At 41.8% G+C, this 15,086-nt stretch overlaps 1 protein-coding gene across 3 annotated transcripts; it reads right to left on the reverse strand.

The window, feature by feature from the left end:
- Window positions 1-3,407: 3,407 nt before the first annotated feature.
- LOC146634230 (uncharacterized) lies at window positions 3,408-13,076 on the reverse strand. Of its 3 annotated transcripts, none has more exons than XM_085375793.1 (7): window positions 12,969-13,076; window positions 11,564-11,905; window positions 11,309-11,407; window positions 7,686-8,012; window positions 6,158-6,270; window positions 3,888-4,068; window positions 3,408-3,781 (listed from the first exon to the last, which is right to left on the reverse strand). In XM_085375793.1, exons 1-7 carry the CDS (start codon window positions 13,003-13,005, stop codon window positions 3,690-3,692), a joined length of 1,191 nt encoding a protein of 396 aa, XP_085231919.1. In that variant the 5' UTR covers window positions 13,006-13,076; the 3' UTR covers window positions 3,408-3,689. The 3 variants fall into 3 exon arrangements, with proteins under 3 accessions (XP_085231919.1, XP_085231911.1, XP_085231902.1); XM_085375785.1 differs by having other exon boundaries at window positions 3,888-4,220; window positions 5,947-6,270; XM_085375776.1 differs by having other exon boundaries at window positions 3,888-4,220; window positions 5,947-6,270; window positions 11,555-11,905.
- Between the last annotated feature and the right edge of the window lie 2,010 nt (window positions 13,077-15,086).

Consider the following 15,086-nt stretch of genomic DNA (forward strand, 5'->3'; position numbering starts at 1 on the left):
GCAGATGTGACCCTCAGCAGCTGGATTTCCTCTCCATAGATGTGTTTCCATGCAGATCATGGACATAAAGCAGCTCCAGGATGAAGAGTGTGAAAGAACTTCTTCCACTACAGTATTCATTACAGCACTGTGGCACTCCACAAACCCTCACACTGTCTCAATCCCTGTTTCCAGTTTGACTGAGAGAAGGCCTGAAGCTCAGCCAATCACAGGACAGCAAGTGATCAGCTGACACAGTGATTTGAAGGTTGAGCTGTCAGGGTGAGGCTGCTTCGTGCAGGTGTGAAAACTGAGGAAAACTGACAAAGCGAAGAGTCTCAAAACTACACAAACACAGGTGTGTATCAGGTGACTCATGAGTGTATTTAATGTTCTATCAGTGAGTGAAAAGAACATGAAAGAGGACAGGAGAGGAAGAAGAGAGCTTAAATTTAAATGGAAGGATGCTTATTTAAAGCTTACATCTAAGTCCTCATGTTCTCTAATCAAATATTGGATCTGTACATATGACATCATGTTTTTCCACATTGTGAAACCTGCTGCTAACTGGGTTATTTAAAGACTACATGTAAAATCCTCTGCAGGCTAGGGCAGGATAAACAGGTTAGTTTACTCGTGTTTACTGTGATGTAAATCCATCACAGGATTTAGAGTAAAAACAGTGTGTGACTAGTGCAGAGTGGCTATGAATTAATGGTCACAGTTAGCTTACATCAAATGTAGCAGAGATTGATATGAACGTTAGCTGATTATGATTCCCTGACTGAATTCGCCCTTCATAGCAACTTTATACCATCTAGAAAACAGACAGCATAAACGGTGTGCAGCCAGTAAACAGACAGAACAACTCATGAACACTAAGAAAATCTACTGAAGCTCTCAATAGAAATTATTGTGAGTTTAAATTCTTTTCCACTGAGACATTACAGCTAATTTTAGGTTCCCCCACCTGCTGAATCCACATTACCTGACGGCACACATTTATTGTTTAGAGGCAAAGTCACCCTCTACAATGTAGGAAATAGAGATGTTTTTTTTTTAATTAATTTATTTTTTTTGTTTTATTTTCCTTACTTTTCCTGCTCATGCTCATACTTAACTGATTCAAGCTTAACTGATTGGTTACAATTCAATTTTAGACTGAAATAAATCTTTGTATTTCCATCTACTTGTCTTATCATTATGTTAATAAAGCACAAGGTTCGGTTAGCTTTGCACAAATGTCCTCCAAAGAGCTACTTTTACTTTCTTTCTTTGAGTATTTCAGAGCCTCTACTTTTTTACTTTTACTCGAGTAAAGAAGTTGAATCAGTACTTCAACTTTTACTGGAGTATTTTTAACACTAGTATCTGTACTTCTAAAGTAAAGACATACGTTTATTATACTAATTAGTATTAGTCACAAGGAATAACCCCAATGAAAACATATTTATTTTAGTTTTTCCTTTTAAAAAAGCCACGCCCACCACACATCTACTTAACCTGTTCATCTGGCTCACCTGGCTGCAGAAAAGCCTCGCCTGGTGTTTTTCCAGTGTGACACTGATCCATTTCAGCCTTGACACAAAAATCTCCTTTTAAGTAACGTACTGCATTACTTTAAAAAAAAAAGTCTTCTGTGTAATATGTGTCATAACTTTTTTACTTTACTTTTTTGAGTAAACACTGATCACAACTAGGGATGGGTACCGGTATCTGACATAAACGGTAGTAACCAGACCGAAAAGCAGCGCACATTACAGGTACGTACATTCTTTTAAAGCAGAGCTACAGATTAAAAATGCCCAAGGCGAAGCGGTCAAAAGTCTGGCTGTACTTCACAGTAAAAGATGCAAACTCAGCAGCAACAAGTGCTTTAAGCTGATACTGTGATACTGTGCAAAGGAGGTAACACCTCAAATCTGATGAAACACCTGGCGACGCATAGCGTTTTTTTAAAAGCCGAAAAATGCGCCGTATTTGATAGCTTGCTGCGAGACCTCACACCGTGCACATCTACTGCGGGTGTGGTGCCTGTTATCGGACCTGGAGTTAGCAACATCCCCCAAAAACTCGAAGAGGAGAGTCCTGGCTCCTAGCCCTGCCAGTGTAGCAGAAATGATGACGGATGATGATGGCAGCAGCAGCCGTTCTTCTCTGCATGAGTAGCTTAATGTTGTTCATGTGTAATTTACGTTGAGTAGGCTAACCACGTTATTACATTAATGCATGTAAGGTGAACTAGCAAACACCGTCGTAGTTACATGCGGCTGTCTTCTTGTTTGATGGCAGATACTCCCTTTACCCTGGCCAAGAAGGCAAAAAAAAAAAGAGGAAAACAGCTGAACATGAGAGGTTTTAGGAAAAAGTTTGTGTTTTTTCCATTGTTTAATCACTGCTTCCAGCCCAGAGTGATACCATATATGCCCCATAGCTGCAGAAAAGGCTAACATTGTTATCTTTTTACAAAAAACAGCTGAACATGAGAGGTTTTTGGACCAATTTTGTGTTCTCCATTCTTTAAGCACCGGTTTGAGCACCGTTTAAAACCTAAGCAATACCCATCCCTAATCACAACAAACATGGAAACATCTCAAACATGGAAAAACATTTGACCCACAGCATGTATTTAATGTGCATGAATGTAATGTCTTTGATAAGTTGCTTAGAGATGGTGGTGACTCTCTGTGTTGTGTTAAATTATGTATTTTTCATATAATGTAACGTCCTGCAAAACAAACTGAGTTATACTTACTTTGTGGTTTTTGTTTTTTTTGTTTGTTTTTTTGTTTTTTTTTTTGTGTGTTTTGTGTTTGTTGTTTGAATGTTGCATGAAAATACTGGGTACTTTTGTGCAGGATAAACTGTCTGAATTAATGTGGTGCATTCACAGTACAGAGCAGTGTGTGACTGCGGTGCAGAGTGTCTGTGGCCTCATGGTCAGATTTATGTTGCATTAAGTGTAGCAGAGATTCATATGAATTTTAGTTTATGATGATGAGATTCAGTCACTGAGCACCAAGTTTATAACAGAGTACTTCAGTGTAGGAGATGTACATCAGTATAAAAATACACAATGCAGTTAGCAGCTGACACGCTGATGATGCTCAGTAGATCTGATCTTTGTATCTGGATGTATTTGACAGGGACAGTGTTCATGTTCAGGGACATCAGGATAAAAACAGAAGATGGAAACCTGCCAGATTTGAGCTAAACTGCTCATTTCCATGTGTCGTCCCTGGGCAGGTCACATGACTCTATCCAACATACAAAGACACACAAGAAAAGCCAGAGAAAGAAAGACAAATCCAAACAATCCATCATACTGAGTCAAAGTGATCACAGGTCTGCTTTGTTGGAGATGAGCCTTCAAAGTGGAATATGTGCACTGTTCCTTTATTACTACCACTGAAGGCCACGCCCCTCTGGTCATGTGATCATGTGGTTTGTAGGACGCTCCTCTTCCTCAGAGGATCCACCTGTGCTTCCTCTCCTCTCTCCTCCACCTGTTACAGTGAGGGAACGTCCTCCATGATGGAGGAGCTGCTGGAAAGTGCTGAGAGTTTCCTCCAGAGTGAGACCTCTGTCACAGTTCAGAGGATCTACGGCAGCAGAGACCTTCATGGACACTAAAAGTCTCAAACACACAACAACAACATCACACTGACTCCACTCTGACATCACTGATCAATAATCAAAGAACACACAGATCAAACTGATTGATCAGCCATCAGAGGAGTCGGATCAATGGAGCTGCTTCTGTTCCTGATGTCCCCTGTTTGATCCTGGACCTGAACTCTCCCTGCAGAGGAGACACAAGACAGTCAGAGAGACACACACACACACACACACACACACGCACACACACACATACACACACACACACACACACACACACACACACAAACCTTTAACTTTGAACTGCACTGTTTTGAATCTTATCCAGATGTTCTTGCTCTGAACTCCACAGATGTATCTCCCACTGTCTCTCTCTGTGGGCTGTTTCAGGGTCAGACTGAGGTCTCCAGTTTTCAGCAGGTCTTCATTCATCTTTGTTCGGTCTCTGTAATCCTGGTGCTGTTCTTCAGGCTGGTCAGAGCCGTTCTTATACACGTGGACATCTATTACTGGTTCAGGGTCATAGCGTACCCACTCTACTGTAGCATCTTCAGGCAGGTTTTTTGTGGTTCTGAAGGGCAGCTGGACAGACTCCGCCCCCTCCTCCACCTCCACCTGACACACTGAGAGGACAACAAACACAACATGAGCTGTACAAAGTGTGATTGGTGTTCAGAGCAGCATCATGTGACTCTTGTTCTGCACTAAATGAAGCGATGGAGTGGCGCCTCCTTCAGGCAGAGAAACAGCTCTTGCCCAAGGACACAACGACCGGGACTGTCCAAGCCGGGGCTCGAACCGGAAACCTTCCGATTACAAGGCGAACTCCCAAGGAAGACAGCACGAGAAATGTTGGGGATCATTTTCAAGTGATTGACAATGAATGCAGTACATCAGTTATTGTTCATTATGTTGTTGATATGTATATGCAAAGATGGATGTTTAAATATTCTTTATAAGACACCTTTGAGTTTATGTTAGCTTAACCACTGTTGCTGTAATATAGTTGCCCTAATGGCAGCTTATTTGCAACACTGTCTATTAACTCATTCACTGCCATTGACGTCTATAGACGTCAATTGAAAGCATACGTTTGAAAATGGCTGGCAGTGAATGAGTTAAGGTGACAAAAAAACAGCTGACTTCAACAGTTAAGCAAAGTGGAACCCTCTTGTCCTCCTTCCTGTATTCTGACTAATACACCATCTTGTTGACTGCTAAGAAACTAGTCATAACACTGCTATTCCAGAACACATGCACTCTGTTTTTGCCCATACTCTGCAACATTTTAGAAAAGTTTCTGGGCAGAATACGATCCTGTGCAGAGGCCGACACCATCCTTATCCACGTGGGCACAAAGCATATTCCAAAAAGCCTAAGGAACTTTGAAAGAAAAGCTTCTGGACTTCTTTAAGTTTCTTGAAGACATTTCACCTCTCATCCGAGAAGCTTCTACAGTTCTAAGAGCAATTGTTGGACAGTCCCAGATTTGCTGTGAGCATTCGTGCTAACAGCCAGAAATGTTCAGACGTCTAAATTGGAAAACATAAAAGAGCCACCTCGACAGGACAAGACTGAGCTGTACATCTGAATCTCAAGGACAAAGATCACACTTTTGAGGATGCAAAGGTTCACATTCTGGACAGAGAGGGCGGTCGGTTTGAGAAAGGGGTGAAAGAAAACATCTATGTCCACCATGGACCAGGAGGCATCTTTCTGCAGCAGATGTTCTCCACTTCAACCAATCAAGAGCCAGACACTCTCTGCTAACATATGATATGGAGTCCAGCAAGCAGGAAACACTCCATCAAGTACCTGCTGACCACTATTTCCACGATTCTCTGTCTTCTGGCTGTGCCCCTGAACTCTGATTTCAGGGACAGTTTTGGCTTTCAGTCGTCATCAAAACACTTTGTTTCATTCATGTTGCTCTGAAGCTTTCCTTTCTTCTCATTGACGTGTTCTGAACCAATCACAGCCCTTTCCTTTACAGCGCTCTGCTTTCACCCCTCCCTGAAAGCCCAAATTCACTCTCAGTTTAGTTCAGCTGGAGCCGAGATGATACAGAGAGCCTTTGGTCCATGAGATCTATCTAGGAGACATCAGTAACATCAGCTTTGTGTCAGCCGTCCTGTAGAACGCTTCCATACAGCTGCTTCTGTCTCTGAGTATCTCTCAGCTTCAGCTGGGACTCCACCCAGGTGTTGGTTGGTTGTTGGCACAGAGCTGCTGCAGTGACTCACAGCTGGTTTCGTCCAGTTTAAATAAGCACATGAAAATCCACCAAATATCAAAATAGAAACAGAAAAAGCTTCAATCCACATTTTGCCCTGTATCTACAGCACTGACCTCGGACTTTCAGCACCATTCTCTTCAGCAGGATGTTTCCCTCCCTGCTGTAGACGGTGCAGGTGTACATCCTGTTGTCATAGTCTGAGGGGTGTTTCAGGGTCAGACTGAGGTCTCCAGTTTTCAGCAGGTTTTGATTCATCTTCGTTTTGTCTCTATAAAACTCGCTCTGTTTTTCAGGCTGGTCAGAGCTGTTCTCAAACACATGGACCTTATTATCATTGTTGTCCTTCCACTCCACTTTAGCGTCTTCAGGCAGGTGAAGTGTGGTTTTGAAGGGCAGCTGGACAGACTCCACCCCTGAATCCACCTCCACCTGGGGCACTGAGAGGACAACAAAGTAAGAAACACAGTCTGAGTGTTTCTGTCACACTCACTTCATCACACAGCTCAGTTTGACAACATTTGGAAGAATTTGATAGAAGCTTCCTTTAGTAAAAGCACCAAGAAAACACCATGAAAACACCTCACTACACACAAAACTGCAGTACTGGCAAATTGTACATAAAGTATGAAAAGTCAAAGTACTTATTGTGCAGAAAAATGTTCCCATCAGTGTCTGTGGATCAATATTACTGCTGCACATGTTTAAGGCTGAGCTCATTTCAAATCCTTTCTATTGTGTTGAATCTGCAGTAATGCATCATATTCTATAAAATCATATGTTTGTAGTGGCTGTCCTGTGAGGACCACCCAACTCTATCGTTGCTAAACTCTACATCCACCTCACTAACAGACATTATTCTCTGCTAACCTTATTCATGTTTACAGCTCGTGGTTAAATGCCAAAAGGTCAACTCCACATCCCTCCCCCACAGTTACCTGATTGGTCTGAATGTTCTTGATTGGCTCACTAACAGCCAATAAAATCTCATGTACAGAATTACAGTATTAGTTAGGAAACTGTACAAGCTGCTTTCAAGTGCAGAGCAACAAACTGTTTGAACTGATCCAACTTTATTAACACAGACAAAGATTTGTGCATCAGCTGCTGTTTGCTGCTATAGATATAATCCAGCTGATGTGGAGAACTACATGTGACACTGTGATGCAGCCATGAATCTGACTGATTTCTTTCCATTTTCAAAGGTTGATGCATCAGTTAAAGTCCTTAAAAAGCTCAGAAATAAAGAGAAAGGTTGGTTACAGCAAAGAGAGGCACTGGCAGCATTTAAGACACTAAACAAGAGAAAGAAATCAGAGAACATCAGACTGAATAAGTGGAATAAAGTGAAACAGAGAACTAACGCTCCCTAAGAATGGAGCTGTCAGAGGAAGAGAGCAGCAAACTGAAAGTCTCTGTTAGCTGCAGAGCTCTGAAACTTCACACAGCTTTGGATGATAACATGGAGAAAGGATGTGGAGATGTTCACACTTCTGCTAGAAATCATCTTCTAGTTATTGTGACTCAGATACGACTGATTATAGATGAGGACCAAAGAAGGTTGTTACTGAGATTTGAGCTGACTTAGCTTAGCCTGTGTTTCAGCCACATGCTAAACAAACACATGTTCAGAAACTAGAAGATGTTACCTTTCAGATGAAGTCTCACACATGAACTTTGCTCCTACAGTTCATCTGCTGAAGCTTTTACATTTGGCTGGAAATCAAATAAAAACCAAAACAGCCACAAACATCAGACATGCTAACACTGTGACATTATTGGATGGAGCCCACTGAGACTGAACCACCATCATCAGTCTGACCTCTGACCTTTGACTTGTATCTACAGCACTGACCTCTGACTTTCAGCTCCACTTGTTTCTCCATCAGCATGTTTCCCTCCCTGCTGTAGACGGTGCAGGTGTAGGTGGAGTTGTCTCCATCTGTGGGCTGTTTCAGGGTCAGACTGAGGTCTCCAGGTTCCAGTAAGTTTCTCTTCATCTTTGTTCGGTTCTTGTATTTATCGTCCTGTTCTTCAGGCTGGTCAGAGCCGTTCTCATACATGTGGACCTTCCTGTTGTTTGCATCCTTCCACTCCACTTTAGCATCTTTAGGCAGGCAAACTGTGGTTTTGCAGATCAGCTGGACAGACTCCACCCCTGAATCCACCCCCACCGAGCGGACTGAGAGGACAACAAAGCACAACATGAGCTGTAGTAAAGGTTACTAATGGTCTCCTTATGACCTGTTACGACAGCATTCGCTGTTTAAAGCGTGTCTGTCGTAAAGCTGAGCGTTTGTGGAGAAAGACTCGTTTACAGGTTCATCTCTTTTATTTAAAAGACCTTTTAGTTTCTTTTAACGCTTCAGTTCGTGATGCAAGGGCTGCTTATTGTTCAAACCTAGTCTCTAGGAGCAGAGGTAACCCTAAGGTTCTATTTGACACAATTAGGGATATTGTTGCTCCGGTTTCTGCTGCTGTCGCTATTTCTTCGAATGAAGACTGTGATAATTTTCTTTCCTTCTTTGTTGTTGTTGTTTGTTGTTTCCTTAAAAGGTTAGCAATGTAAGGAGCAAAATCTCTCCCTCCATGTACCATTTGCCTGTTCGGATTTTACTTAAGCCTGTCAGATTTGAAAGATTTTCACCAGTGTCTTTGCCTGAGTTGTTGAAGCTGGTTACTTCAATGAGACCATCCTCTTGCCCCCTTGATATTTTAACTGGATCTTTACTTAAAAATGTTTTTGAGTCTATTGGTCCTAGTGTTCGTAAAATTATTAATGCATCTCTGCTCTCTGGTCAGGTCCCTGTTTACTGTAAAAGTGCTGCTATTCACCCACTTTTAAAAAAACCTAAACTTGATCCTTCTTTGCTTTCCAGTTACAGACCCATCTCAAAATTGCCTTTTATTGCCAAGATTTTAGAAAAGGTTGTGGCCAAGCAACTCATGGATTTTCTAGATGAACACAACGTTCTTAATAAATTTCAATCTGGCTTTCGTCTGGCTCACTCTACCGAAACTGCACTTCTTAGAGTGTCTAATGATATTTTGATGAATTATGATGCTGGAGAGTGCACTGTGTTGATGTTGCTGGATCTGACCTCTGCTTTTGACACTGTTGATCATCTTATTTTGTTAGATAGATTAAACCACTGGGTGGGTGTATCGGGTACCGCATTGGAATGGGTTAAATCCTATTTGTCAAATCGATCTTTCTCTCTTGCCTATGGGGTGCCTCAGGGCTCTGTCTTGGGACCATTATTGTTTTTGTTGTATTTACTCCCTCTTCTGCAACTTCTTAGCTCTTTCTCTGATATTTCATATCATTGTTATGCAGATGATATTCAGCTATATATCTCTTCTAGGCCACCTGATGTTTCTAAGCTTCAAATCTTGCAGTCCTGCTTAGACTCCGTTAGAGATTGGCTGGCTGGTAATTACCTTCAACTAAATGCTGATAAAACGGAAGTCATTGTCTTTGCTCCTGAGAAATTTGTTCCCCTCGTGGTTAAAAATCTAGGCCCTCTTGCTTCCTATATTAAATCATCCATTATGAACCTTGGTGTTACATTTGATCCAGCTCTGACGCTGGACACACACGTTAAATCTTTGGTTGGCTCTTGTTTTTACCATTTAAGAAATATCGCTAAGCTGAGTCCCATTGTGTCACGTTCCGAATTGGAAATGATTATTCATGCTTTTGTTTCATCTCGCTTAGATTATTGTAATTCCTTGTTTACTTGCTTAAGTAATGCCTCCCTGGAACGACTGCAGGGTGTTCAGAATGCTGCTGCCAGGCTTCTGACAAAGCATCACAAACACTCCCATGCCACTCCCCTGCTGATTTAGCTGCATTGGCTCCCTGTCAAGTTCAGGGTCCAATTTAAGATCATAATCATGACTTATAGGGCCCTGCACGGTGTAGCTCCAACTTACTTAAGTGATCTTCTTCTTTCCTATCACCCCAGCAGGTCCCTGAGGTCTTGTGACCAGGGGTTGCTGGCTGTCCCGCATACAAGGTTAAAAACAAAAGGTGACAGAGCGTTTGTATCAGTGGCTCCCAGACTCTGGAACTCGCTCTCTTTGAGTTTGGGATCTGTGGACTCAGGTTTTTAACTGCTTTTTTTTCTATCTGTTTAAACTCGCTTTTGGTTGATTTTGTTTTGTTTTAGATTTTAATGTCTGTTTTCTGCCTCTGTAAAGCACTTTGTGATTTTATCTTGAAAGGTGCTATATAAATAAAATTTTACTTTACTTTACTTTACTTTATTTTACTTTACTTTACTTTACAGAGGACTTATTCCTGTGCTTGTCCTGTTAGACCTCAGTGTAGACCACAACATTTTACTACAAACACTAGAACACACCAGAGTTATTAAAGGAAATTTACTGCAGTGGTTTGAATCACATCTGATAGATTCCAGTTTGTTCATGTAAATGAGGAGTTTCCTTCACACACAAAAATTATTCATACATTTATTTGATTACCATGCATATGCTATGCATTTGATTTTTATTTTTTTATTTTTCTGCTTCTAAATTCATCACATTGATCCTGAACCTTTATATAACTATAACCAACACACACATATTAGATGTCAGTGACCACTGTGTGAAAATAATAAATATTAATGACAGTATAATAAAATAAATGTATAATAAAATCTTATCATGGAGGTCTCTTTAACATTGTTTTTTTTTTAACCTTTATTGGATTACAGTGAGCTGGTGTACATTGCATTGTAAATGGTAAATGGCCTGTATTTGTATAGCGCTTTTCTAGTCTCTAAGGACCCCAAAGCGCTTTAGACAACCTGTCATCCACACATTCACACACTGGTGATGGCAGCTACATTGTAGCCACAGCCACCCTGGGGCGCACTGACAGAGGCTGCCGGACACTGGCGCCACTGGGCCCTCTGACCACCACCAGTAGGTGAAGTGTCTTGCCCAAGGACACAATGGCTAAGACTGTCGGGGGCTCGAATCGGCAACCTTCCGATTACAAGATGAACTGCAACCTCGTGAGCCACGATCGTGATTGTATTGTAAAGTTATTACATATTATTCACATGTCTGTGTTCTCGAGTATTAGTTTGTTTTTTTTGTAACCTCTGTTAACTCATGACCAATCGCAGTGAAACTTTTGGTAAAAAGTAAAACTGGTTAAATTGCAGATAATGAAAGAACAGCTTGTCCACATGCAGCCTCTGTGTCAGATCAATGCAGTGAAGCACACACACTGTTTAGTAAAGTCATGTTGTGGAGCTGTTTCACTGATCAATGACTGAGTCTGAAGGAGGTTTTCTGACTTCTGGAACAAACCTGGAAGTTTCTCTTCAGCTCTCTGTATCAGCTGTTTGTAACTCTCAACTCTTTTAGCTTCTGGAACAAGTTTGTGTGAGCCGCAGTCAAGGAGCCACCAGAGGACACCTGCTGACCATCGGCATTATGGGTAGTGTAGTAGGAGACACTCACCTGACATGAAATAGTGCCGGAAATAAAATAGAAGACCTCCAGAAATAACAAGAAGAACCAGGAGAACCAGGAGAGCTGTGGCCCAGGATGGAAACCGTTCTGTGGGGAAACAAAAAGAACAGCATGACCTTTGACCTCTGACTGACCTAATAGGCCTACATTTCAATCAAAGAGCCAATATGATTTCTCTGATAAGTTTTATCTGAATGATGTATGATGTGTCTACAGCAGGTGTTTGTTGCTGACCTGCAGCACCTTTGACCTGCAGCTGTACATCACTCCAACTGAGTTCACGTCCAAAGTCTCTGATGGAGCAGGTGTAGGTGGCGCTGTCAGACAGTTGGGGGTTGGTCAGGTTCAGGCTGAGGTCTCCAGTTTCCAGAGCGTCAGTCTTCATGGATGTTCGGCCGCTGTAACGCTGGTTTTGATCTTTCAGTTCATCTCCTTGAAGCTGACGCTGGTGGACGGTGGGAGGACTGAGGTCGGAGCGACTCCACACCATTGAGGCATTTCTTAGGTTGAAAGTGTCAAACTCACAGGGCAGCACTACAAATGATGCCCCCTCATATGATTCCACAGCTGAGGCATGCTGGGAAACTGAGGACACACAGACAGAGACTCCATGAGTCACTTTAAAGTAAAGATCAAGTTTAGACACATTGAGACACACATGAGAATGTGTGACTGATGTGATCTGTGAGTCCAAAAAAAAAAAGTCAGGGTCAAACAGCACAAACAGACTGTGAGTGGAAGTCCTGATGTCGGAGGACAGATTTTCAAGTCTTTTTACAAATTAAAGATTTGGGAGTGACTGAGAGGAATCCAGATCTAAAATCACTAAGCTGATCAAAGCGTTTCACATCAGAGCAACAGATTCAGAATACATTTGTGTTGTTGCAATTAGTGCAACATACAGCTGTATATCATCCACGCAACAGTGGAAATAACACAGTATTTTCAGATTATCCCAAAAAGTTGATTCTGTTCATCTGGACGTAGCGTTTTGTGAGAGAAGTGTTTCGTCACTCATCCAAGTGACGTCTTCAGTCTCAGCTGACTGCAGGTTTCAACCTTATAAACAGTACCTTTGCATAATGACTGAAACCAGCCCACTGAAGGAACAATGGGCTGGGAGGTCAGTTCCTTAATCACTAGTATTCAAATATTGCACAGACATGCCGTCCCAGCATGTCTGTGCAGGTTTCAGACAGACAGGCTGGGAAACATGGAATAAAACATAAGGAGGGGAAACAAGGCAGCAGAACTCTAATACACACAGGGAGACACTGGGGGTAAAGACACGAGGGGAAATCCAATAAACTACACTGAACAACTTAGGACTCATAGAATAACTCCTAGAACAACATGATATAGAAACACAAGAAAGCAGAGAAGGCTGCGTCAAAATGACCCAGGACCATGACAGTAAGTACTTAAGTACAGTTTTAAGGTATCTGTACTTTACTTAAATATGTAGCTCATCTGGAAACCACCAAGAAGAATCCAGAGATTTGAAAGTTGCTGCTTTGGATTGTTAGTTTGATCTGAATCAGAATCCAGTGTTTGATGGAAATCTCCTCCTGCTGCACTTCAACACATTAAAGAGAGAGAGATGAAAGAAAAGCTGATGATGAGAGCAGAGAGAGGAAGGTGTACTTACCGTGCAGGAGGATCACAAACACCACAAACATCTTCATGTTCCTGTCAAACTCAGAGACTCTTTAAAAGCCCTTCAGGACATCAGCTCACAGCAGCTTCACTTTCCTCTGCTGATCATCTACTGACACTCTCACACTGCTTCACTGTCACAGCTCAGAGTTCAGCTTCACACTTTGTTAATTTGAGGAATGAAGTCCAGCAGCCACAGATCACTTCTGAGAAAAGAGGACGTCGGCTTTCCTCCTAGTTTCACGCCCGAGCGCTCCGGGTGGAGGCGGCTGCTGCGGCCTCACCCTGACACGCACAAAGCTCCGCCTTCAGTCCTGACACTGAAATATCCACTGTAGCTGTCGCAACAATGATGCAGATGTGAAAAGATCAGTACAGGTTATTAAAGAGGCCGGGTTCTCTGATCACGGCGATCCTGTTTCTAAAGTCCCACATGATCACATTTATGATGTGGTTTCTTTTCACATCATGCAAATAAAGTTTAAAGTCTGCGTGTCTCCAGACTGTGTCCACAGTGTTTCAGTGCAGCAGAGTGAATCTGATTTGCTGGCAGCTTTTTGTGCTTTCACTGAACAAAAAGCTCCAACAGAGATGAAATGAAGATGTGTTTCTATCGTTGCTTCATGATGGAATAATGCTGACAGCAATATAAAAATGGGACTTTTGGTTGTCAGTGATATTTGTGAGGCTCACATGTGTGAATGTTGTTGTTTGGAGGCTCAGCAGCTTTAATGAGAAGAATGGAGGCCAGGCATATATCAGCACTGCTGCTGCCTGAGCCTGTTCACTCCCTGCTCTGTGTTCACACTGTGGACTTTATATGTGCTGTTTATACTGTGTGCATCAGAGCTGATGGCTCAATACACAATACAAATATGCCACGTAATGTGAGCACACACTCTGTGTGTGGCACATTCCAACAGTGCTGTTTGTGTGTCAAAAAACAAGCAGAACAAAGGTTCAGTTTAAAAGGAATGACTACACCCTGAAGGTTCCTCGGGTGGCTCAGCAGGGAGAGCAAGTCATCTCTTGACTCCTCCTACCAGCATGTCAAAGTGATCTTGTACAAATAAAACTGAGGTTATTGTTCTCGTCCCTAAACATCTTATAAATATGGTATCTAACCACATTCTTTCTCTGGATGGCGTTACCTGGGCCTTCAGTAACACTGTGAGGAACCTTGGAGTCATTTTTGACCAATTCAATTCAATTTTATTCATATAGCACCAAATCACAACAGAAGTCGCCTCAATGTGCTTTATATTGTACAGTAGATCAAACAATAATAGAAAAAAAAAAGCCCAATGGAAAAATGTACCATGTCAACCAATTAATTAAGTGGGATTTGGTTGTTGATGAGAGAGAGAGAGACAGTTTCTAGATGTGGGAGATTTGTGACGTTTGGTGTAGAGTAGTTAGTTAGTGTGTTGTCTCGTGTAGTTGTTCTGTTGTGTAGTTGTTTTGTTTTGTGTGTCAGTGAGGGCACTGATGAATGTCACAAAGGCACATTTGCAGTGTAAACACTGTCACTAAGTAGAAAACCAGCGGAGTGATACACCTCCTGCTGTCAGGCCTGCAGGTTTGTCCCTGTGCTGCTCTCCTCTGTTTTGGTGGACCAACATTGTTTTTTCCTGGCACACATAATTTGTGGGTTTTTATACTTATTGGGCTACATATGTATTTGTTATACAGGCTTGTAACAGGGCAGCCCTTAGCGGCTAGAAACACAGTGAGACAGACCAAGGCAAGTGTAGTGGAACAAAGTATTTATTTTCTATACAGCTCCCCTTACAACAATTAACTTGTCGAGCTTCTTAACAGCACAAAAAATCCACGCTCTAATGACAACTGGCAGCCTTAAATATGTTCAGCTGTCACAGACTTAACCATTATTCCACTCTCAGGTAAATTCTTAAATCCCAACCTTCCACCACAGTATACAATATATCAATAAGAATAAATAAATACATAAATACATTTTCACATTTACATATTAATAAATACTTCACACTTTAATGTTACACCAAACCCAATATTATAAAAACCCAGAAACCCAAGCACAAAAAGATTCACCACACTCTTTACCAATGGTCTCTCCCGGAACCTTTAA

Source organism: Diplotaxodon limnothrissa, linkage group LG3 (genome assembly GCF_057381915.1).
Source record: "Diplotaxodon limnothrissa isolate DT_005_m linkage group LG3, D_limnothrissa_male_GT1.1, whole genome shotgun sequence".
In the NCBI taxonomy this organism is placed as follows: Eukaryota; Metazoa; Chordata; class Actinopteri; order Cichliformes; family Cichlidae; genus Diplotaxodon; species Diplotaxodon limnothrissa.

Coding starts and splice junctions, on each gene's coding strand:
- LOC146634230 (XM_085375776.1), bottom strand. CDS start 13,005: ATGAAGATGTTTGTGGTGTTTGTGATCCTCCTGCACG. Junction 6,271..7,685: donor AGTGGAGCTGAAAGTCAGAG/GTCAGTGCTGTA, acceptor TTGTCCTCTCAG/TGCCCCAGGTGGAGGTGGAT. Junction 3,782..3,887: donor AGTGCAGTTCAAAGTTAAAG/GTTTGTGTGTGT, acceptor TCTCCTCTGCAG/GGAGAGTTCAGGTCCAGGAT.